At 36.1% G+C, this 8,917-nt stretch overlaps 1 protein-coding gene across 3 annotated transcripts in view; it reads right to left on the bottom strand.

The window, feature by feature from the left end:
- Positions 1–8,917, bottom strand: part of KCTD5 (potassium channel tetramerization domain containing 5) — a 38,184-nt gene that overhangs the window by 5,344 nt on the left and 23,923 nt on the right. For 2 of the 3 annotated variants that reach the window (XM_059861896.1, XM_059861899.1), the window contains one exon: positions 939–7,037. The exons of the other annotated variant lie outside the window; for it this stretch is intronic. In XM_059861896.1, coding sequence (XP_059717879.1) covers positions 7,008–7,037 — 30 coding nt within the window. In that variant the 3' untranslated portion in view covers positions 939–7,007. Of the gene's footprint in view, positions 1–938; positions 7,038–8,917 lie in introns of those variants that run through there. 3 annotated transcript variants of the gene reach the window in all.

Raw genomic sequence — 8,917 nt, 5'->3', positions numbered from 1 at the left:
CACACACTGATTACTTAATTACTGTAATTGCTGTACTTGATTACTACAGCAGTGTTTGTTCTCAGCACTTATTTTAGTAAAATTCAAATGCAGCTAAATGCAGCAAATTAGTTTAGTAAAATAGCAATTTTACTGATGTTGCTGGATATACAAGGAAATAATAGAATGTGCTTTGCACTTAAAACCGACTAAACTGTTAAGATGAAATTCACTTCATATGTAACTATAGAGCCTTTAGGAATTCAAAAATCATGGGTCTTAGCTTCTCAAATTCTTACTAGCAGTTTGGAAAAATAAGAGCTGTCCAGTGGTCTTCTCAATACTAATACTCAATTATAAACTTTTCTATAGTGCTAGAGGACACAGCTGTCAAATTTCCTGGATAATTTCAACAACCTGTACTTTGTACTTAAATAATTTACTTCCTTCAGCCATTTTTATCCTTGAAACTTATTATATGTTTGTCTTATTACAAAGCATCAATTTCCATTAGCTTAGTTTTTCAAACAAAGGAAGCACTTAGATTAAAAAGCAAAGTAGTGGATTCTAAAATCTTTGATGTTAGGCAGGGTGGTTTTTGAGTTGTAGAAAAGAAAAGGCAAGCAAAGTGATTACTTAAAACTGTTTCATGTGATTATAGATCCATAAAAGAGCAACTATTTCCTCCTACAATAATCAGCACATCACAGCAACTGCAAAGTAAAATAATTTCCCAACTGATACATATCTGAATAGACCTAACTTTTCATGACAAAGTTTTTGGGGCAGCAGTAAAGGATACTTCTCCTTTACAAAGGAGAAAGCATTAATGCTCTGAATCACTGCACAAATATGTAACTACATTTTACATCTGAAGTGCTAAACTAGAATTCTCACAGTATATGACACTATTCATATCAATTAGTGCATTTAGAAAAGACAGATGTAAGACATCACACTTTAAAAGGGAAAAACCATGTTTATTCCATGCAGTTTACAATACACTAGTGTTATGAAAAGGAAGTTAAAAAAATACCCATACACATTTCATTTGTTTTGAAAGTGATGGTTAACTGTAACCATCTTCAAATTATTTGGGAAGCCCTAGCAGATATTTTTCCAGGGACATTTCCCTGAATTCAGTTTCTTGTATGTGTCTGTGCTATGAGTTTTGGTTAATGCAAACGCATTAAAAACAAATGATAACTCAAATTTTGCTGCAGTAAGAACACTTCAGACATAATGAATTGGCACAAAATAAAGTGTTATTGCTAACCCACTATCCAGGAAATAACAAGTTGCAAGTATGGCCACTTGGGTATAAGGACAAACAGCTGATGCCCAACTAATTTTGAGACCAGTGATTTGGAGGAAAAGCTAAAAAAAAAAAAGAACATTTGTTGAATTGGGTAGGTGATCCTAAGGAGTGCATAGGAGTTGATTTCTCATAGCTAAATTGAGGTAAGGATAAGGGCAGAAGCAGGTGGAAAAAGCTGCCATTTGATACTCCTTCTGTTTGGTGATCTTGTTTCAGTTCCAGTGGAGAGGCTGGTAACATTCCTTCATTCTAGCAAGTATACATGAGCCAAGGTAATGTGAGTTAAGTTGTGCTTAAGCTTTTGAAAAATCTTCAAAAGTAGCAAGAATCATGTACATAATAAATACATTTACTCTTACTCTTTACTCATTTCAGATGACGTGGCCTCAAAATGACACCAGGTCTTAGGTCAAAATGTAGGCTCATCTTTCTAAGGCAAGGAGAGCACTGTCACAGAACCTCTTCCCCTTCTACTCACCCCAAAAGTAGCAAAATATCTTTAAAAAAAGTTTCTCTCAATATAGTACTTATTAAGAGACAACATCCTGAAGAGAACCCTGTGATGCCTCCAGAAAGCTATATTGGCAGCAGTATCTACTCACTGAACTTCTGAAAAGTTTATGTCTTGGTAGACATTACTAAAGTAAAGGCCAACTAAGTTGCAAAAAAATATTCTGTGACAATTTCCTGGGGTAGAATCTTCCTCAAAGCTTCTCTATTGCCAGTGCTGTTCATAGAAGTTGTTAGATTTCAGCCAAGGTAATAATATAGTGGAGGGTAGGTGTACTGCCTTCCCTAGTGTGCCCTTATCCAATCTGGATACTGAAAATCCAAACCATATAGGAACACTTACATCTGCAATTGTTTCAGACATTTGTAAAAATTATTTTAGCATCCATGAGTTGAAAGGAAAACGGACTAGTTGTTTTTTAGATATTGTATGTCTCTGGAACCTCAAATTAGCCCTGGAAAGCATTTTAGCCCTTAGCATTTCTGCTCTGAAAATGGAGAGTTCCTTCCGACAGTCATTTAGGCAAACTGGACAATAAGATCTATTTTAGCCCTTTAAAGCCTCTGTTCATTAAGAAGCCTTTAAAGACAGCTCCTGATCTTTGTGAAACAAAAGAAAACTTGCATGACACTGAGTTCAGAGAGTCTTCCAGTTCTTTTTTTAAACTGAATATTCATACTATTTAAAGAATCAATAATTCTACACAAAGCCCCATGTAAGATCCCAAGATTGTCCTCAAAACTGGAGACAGCTGCAGTCTAAATTACAACAAAGTAATAGGCATCATCCTTAGGCTTAGGTATTTCAAAACTGTTGTGTTAGAAAAGACACTTCAATGACCACTCAGGTTTTAACCCTACTCTCTTAAGATAACAGACACTGTTAAAGGCATAACAAAATTTTCTCACTTTTCAAAATCCCCACAGTTCAAGGTCTGATTGAAAAAGTTAATTTGAAGAACTTGAAACTTTTGATGTGGTGAGAAAGAAAATAAAAATAGGAGAATGGCAATTTCTGATTCTATCACATCTTAAGGGAACAAAACTCCAGACTTCAGGCTTCCATTTGACTTCCACCTTCCTCAAAAAGCCCAGGAGAACTTCACTCTTCTACCAATACTTCCCAAAGAATACATTCCAGTATACCTGGGTAATTATAATCCGGATTCTATTTAATTCCACTGAACCAGATGCTATTGCGTTTTTGCACTCCAAGTTCGTTTTTGTAATATTAATAAAAATTTGTAACTAATGTGTGTTAATTTGCTGGTGGGAGCTCTATACAGCTTTAACAGAGACTGACAACTCTCAAAAACTTCAACAGACGTTCACAGAACAGCGTTCTGTTATGAAAAGCACATTTCTGATAATACTATCACCCTACTCTGCAGACTTGTTCCCCTGGTTGCATGTCTGCAATCAAGTCATCTTTTGTTTAATCTGCCAGTTTTCATTCTTCTCCTGAAAAAAACCCCAAAAATACCCCCCTCTCAGAAAAAAAGGAGAATGATTCAATTTTTGAATCTGCAGGAAATAGTCCTGTTTCTAATCAATTATAACGTGCATTCAAATTGCTAGAAGTGGAGCTACACAGCTAGTGTCTAAAGAAAATCTCAAAACAAAAAAGTCAGATGGATTCACTGAGCTTCATTTTTTAAGAAATATCTTCTCCTAATGCTACAATGCAGAACGAAAGGAACTTTTATCATTATAAGAGATCTGAATTTGAAAAAAACACAGTACATTTTCCAACTTTTATGAGTACATGAATGTATCGATGGAAACTTTAGTAAAGATTCAAAAAAAGCTTCTAAATTCAATCAAGTCTTTGACAAACAATTAAATTACTTTGGAATTAAAAACATGTAATTAACTGGAAATCCCACAGTAAGTAGGACAAAACTGCAGGTACACTTTGGGCTGGGAGTTGGTGAGTCACAGTATACATTTGGATAGTTATTTATGGACCTTGTGACATCCATGTCTTTGAGGCCTCAGTATTACTTGTTCATTGCAGACAAATTCTGATTCACCTGCCACGTGAAGAAGTCAAAAGCATGTAATATAAAAATTTACTGGTATCTCCAATAAAGGAAAAAATAGCCTCTGAGAAAACCTAAGGCCAACAATATGCTGTCTCCTAACTCAAAGCAAGAAATTGCTATAGCAAATTTGAACTTCTGTTTTTAAACAAGTTTTGCAAGAAGTTTGTCATGTAAATGTCTTTAAGGAATTTCATCTCTCTCCCTTCCTGTTTTATTCCTTCTGCTCTGATCTTATCAAGCTCAGGATCTGAAGTTCTAACCAGGAGTACTGTTCTGATTAAACAATAGAGGCGCTGTGTATGTCCAGAGTTAAGTTCAAGTGGTTTGCAGTACAGTTTTGCAGTTCCAGCCTGATAGTGAACCCCTCAGCTCTGCACAGTCACAGGCAATTCTCAGGTAGGTACTCTCCAAACGGCAGAAAAAGAACAAAGGAATCCAGTTTTAACTCTACAGGTACATTGCTTCCTCCTTGCAAGAGCTTAACAGATGAAGCAATGTTTGCCAAGCCTGGTCACGGAGATTGGACTCCAATGCAATTACCTTGCATTACTTTATTTGAAACTGCAACAGTCAAACAAAAAGAAACAAAATTTATTTAGGGATAAATTCTTAATGCCTTGAAAAAAGCTGAAGAGAGCACTTCCATGTATCTGAAAGCCTTGCACGATCACAAAAATTAAAGCAATAATGACAATAGCAAGAACAGGAAAGTAGTTAGTTCAGGTGGCCTCAAACGACAGTGTATTTAAAATAATTTTCACGGTACCTGCCTACTAAAGTTCTTTCTTTTCCATCCTTCTTAAAATCTTTGTGAGATATTGGAAACAAATTGCAAAAAATTATTAAACACTCTTTTTCCGTAAATATAGCTATGGCAGGGATACAAGGTAAACTAAACTGCAGGTAATCTCTGCACAGAAGCAGGTTTTAAACCTGAAAATATTCCAGCGGGGAAAAACCCTCATACTTAGAAAAAAACACTCTTTTACATACTCTAAATTTGTTCAGTTTGCTCAGTTTGTTACCCATGCTTTGCTGATGTCATTTAGGAAAATTTCACTTTATTAAATAGTCTGTCCTTTTTGGGTTTAATAAGAGAGGCAACAGAAATGCTGATTCAGAAGATCACTGTAAAACTGGTATTTTAGGCATTAAAATCCACTTAGATCAATGCTGAATTACTCTGTAGAGCACATCAAGAAAACAACAAGTAACATGGTTGGCTGCAATTGGCTGCAATGAGCCAGGGAGTTCAGAGATTTTGGTGGAGTCATACTGCTGAAAAACACAGTGACTACTGCAGCAGAGGAAATGTTTTAATATGCAGTTAACACAGACAATTGTTATGCTTATTTTCAGATACACAAGATAATCCATCACTATTTAGGGGACATCTCTGTGCTCAATTTAAGCTGATAAAATATGGGTACCTAAAAAAGTATAAAAGTATAAACATTTTCCCCTACACAATTACAGTTTTAGTAAATTAAATTCAGTTTTAACTTCTTAAAAAAAGACAAAAATTGTATGTGTTGTGGAGGGGCCAGCAGCTTCCCGCGCAGACCACATCCAGGTCACAAAATGCATTACAAATCCTTTCAAGCATTAGGCACACGGACAAAACATTTAGCCCATTGCTTAATCTGTTTAGTAGAAATGTTTCTTACAAATTGTTTTGCCAAACTTTTATCAATGTCTAAGTCCTTTAAAAAATAAAATAATAATTAAAAAAAAGTAGACCCTGGGTGTTTGAAAATCAGTATACAGTATATGCATAAATTCTGAAATTACTAAGAAAGAAAACTGTAATGTCTTTAGAATTTAAAACCATCTTGTAGCTTTTTGAAACTCCCTTCCACTGGTTCCATGAGTCAATGAAGCCAAGTTTTATACTGTCTATTTCGTTAAGTGCCTTAAAGATGTGCTGAAGATTTTTCTCAAAACATAGTGTGTCTTGTGTATTAGCCTTTATCAAGGACAAACTAACAAAACTGCACCACATTCTGTTCAGACACTGTTCTTAACTGCATAGCTGAAACTGTATAGAAAGAGAAAGGTTGATTACAGGGATCCTGAATATCCAAAGTAATCAGGTTTTTCAACTGGATGAGTTTATGTTCATTCTAAGGTTGATTTTAATCCAAGTCATAGAGACAGGGACCTAGGACTAGCCAGCTGTATTTCTGTAAAACCTTCAGGTCTAGAAAAATCTCTACCCTACTCCACAGTTCAATGCTTATAGGCATTTTATAGAAGCAGAAACACACATATGAGTACAAACACCTCCAAAGAAACAGAATGTTCAGTTGGTCATTTTAAGTGAATTTTGATTCCACTTTCAAGCATGTCACCAGGACTGGAGCGTAACTTTTGCATGAGACTGTTTTAACAGAGGGAACATCAAGAATAACTCAGAGGAAGGCCACTTTCTCTGACTTTAGTCTTCCCTTTGGGTATTAAAAGAAGCTATACATCCAGTCAATATATACACCCTTCAGAGAAACCTTTTCTCTGTTGTGTAACTTTTACACATGCTAGTTTCAGTTGATCTCCTAGGCTGTTATTACATAATAGATTATGTCACAGAACCATAAGGAATGTGCAGTATAATACAGTCAACTGGGGCTGACATTGATTCTGAAACAACGTATGCCCAAATACTTGCCTTTCTGGGCTGTAACATTTGGGTGTGTGTGCATGTGTGTTCAAGTGTGTGTGTGTGTGTGTGTGTGTGTGTGTGTGTGTGTGTGTAGCACCAATTACATTGTCCTTTTAAGGTTTACAATGATTAGTAGGAAAAGGTCTCCAAACTGATCAACATGGGGTCATCCAGCACCAGACATTAAGTGCTACATGTCTCCAAGGAAAATATGAGTGCATGGTCATTTCTATTCAAATGACCAGTGTCAATAAGAAAGCACAACCATGCACTACAACCAAAACTTTACACACACTCCCACACCATCTATTCCCATTATGTAATCTTGCAATGCTTCCAGAAGTTGACACCAGCTTATAGGCAAATATGGTTGAACCCAGATCAACAGAAAATTGTCTAAATCAGATTTTTTTCTTTTGCAGCCAAGCCTCTTCAGTGTGACAATTCACTGCATCTTCGAATAAAAGAAAAAAATTGTCACCGTTCAATACTGTCTTCACATCCTGGAACCTCGCTCTTGCAAAATCTGAAATAGACCAATAAAAATTCTATAAATTAAAATTAGCTCAATGTCATTCCTAAAGCATGGAGATCAAAGAGCAACATAATAATGGCTTTAAATAACTGGTAATGTGTCAGGGACCTGGTTCGAGGAAATTCCTGGGATCTGTGCTTTAAAGCTGAAAAAAGACAGATTGATAGGTACTATGTCTAGTATCAAATACCATTAGAACAGGTGTAAAACATTGATAGGAATTGAGTATTATTAAAATAAATCATTAACACGTTATTAAGACTTAAGAGTTGGCAATTGCAAAAAGTAAGCCATTGCACCTCAACCTAGTTCAGAAGATCCTGAAGTCCTATGTGGTAAATTAACCGGGGTACTTTACTAGGAACTGAATTTAATCTTAGTTTTTCCTGTTCCAGAAAAACGTCCTCAACTTTCTGAAGTTTCAGATGCAAACTGTGTTCCATAAATTAATACTGAAACCATGAACTAGCAAATCAAAATGTGCAGAAATGTCACACTGGGTGCATTGACGCAAGAAGTTTTTAAAGGCAAAGTACAAGCCGGCAAGAATTAAATCAACAACATCCTTTTTACTTCCAGTTTTACTATTTTTTGTCCTTTTCTGTTTCAGTTTATTTTGCCTCCTCCAGAGAGGAAAGGATCCAAGTCTTAGGACTGACTGTTCAAGCAACTATATTTTAATGTTGCTGCTCTAAACTGAATTACAACCAGCGATACTGAGGTGAACTGTTGGGCGGAATAGTACTCTAGAACTGTGTCAGCAGGCTGCAGAACCAATCATGACAAAAGGCAAACAATGCATCAAGCAAAGCTTCAAACGTACTGAGCATAAGTACTTAAGAATGTTAGTCTCTAAATAAAAGTCTTATGATACTTCATTTTCTTTTGCTTTTTGATAATTTTCTTAGTATTGGGAAGGGCTCTATTTCAAAAGCTGAAAGAAAGCAAAGGCACAATCCCTGGACAACAGCAGAGCTTCCCTCAAGATGGATTTTCCTTCTATTACGATCTTTGTGCAGCCTGATGTCACAACAAACACTCAGTAGCATATTCCAGCCCACAGAATCTGCCAGCACACATAAACACTTCAGTCTCTGTGCTTGTAGGGTAAAGGCTGGCAGTTGATTCACAGAGCAGTTTCAAGTATGGTTTTAAATTTTAAAATCTGAGATATTTGGTTGCCTTTTAATATTGTTAAACTGGCCATTATGTCTTTCACAGTGACTGAAGTCAAGCAAAGTCTCACCTGCTTTGCCCAGCTCCATGGGATTTTTTAAAGGCTGGAGTTCATGAAACACCTATTACCATTTGTGTAGCTCAGGGACAGTTGAGATGCAGTGTGGTGTTAGCTCAAAAAACTAAAAATCTACTTTATCACTTGCTCACTGTACTCCCTCCTACACCTGGATCTAGCTTTGTGCAGACGAAGTTCTTTTTCATTTCAAATTCAGCATTATTGTTTTGAAGCTATGAAGCCAGATGTCAGCACAACTACTTTGAAAAATTTCCAAAATACAGAAAGACGTTTTCCACCGGTCATATCATGCTTTAAAGTACATTTTAGAAGTAAATACCTCTTATTTCATGAAGGTAATTCATGAATGTTACACATGACTGTGTACTAAGCAAAAAGCATTCATATGAAACTGTAGGAAAGAGATAAGTGAATTCTGTGGGGAAGAACCAGGCTCTGTAAATTACTCAGCAACTGCTTGTGTAATACACGCCAAAGGGACTAGATAAACTTACAGAAGATAGTGCCACTGATACCAACTCATGGTATTACAGTGTCATTGTAGGTTCCATAAAATGACCTGGATGAAAGCTTGAAGACAAAATTGACAGACTGAGTTTTACTGGCAGGTGGGGAA

The sequence above is a fragment of the Haemorhous mexicanus genome, chromosome 17 (assembly GCF_027477595.1).
Source record: "Haemorhous mexicanus isolate bHaeMex1 chromosome 17, bHaeMex1.pri, whole genome shotgun sequence".
NCBI lineage: Eukaryota > Metazoa > Chordata > Aves > Passeriformes > Fringillidae > Haemorhous > Haemorhous mexicanus.
The sequence above is the reverse complement of the archived record's forward strand: the minus strand, read 5'-3'. Positions and strand labels throughout refer to the sequence as shown.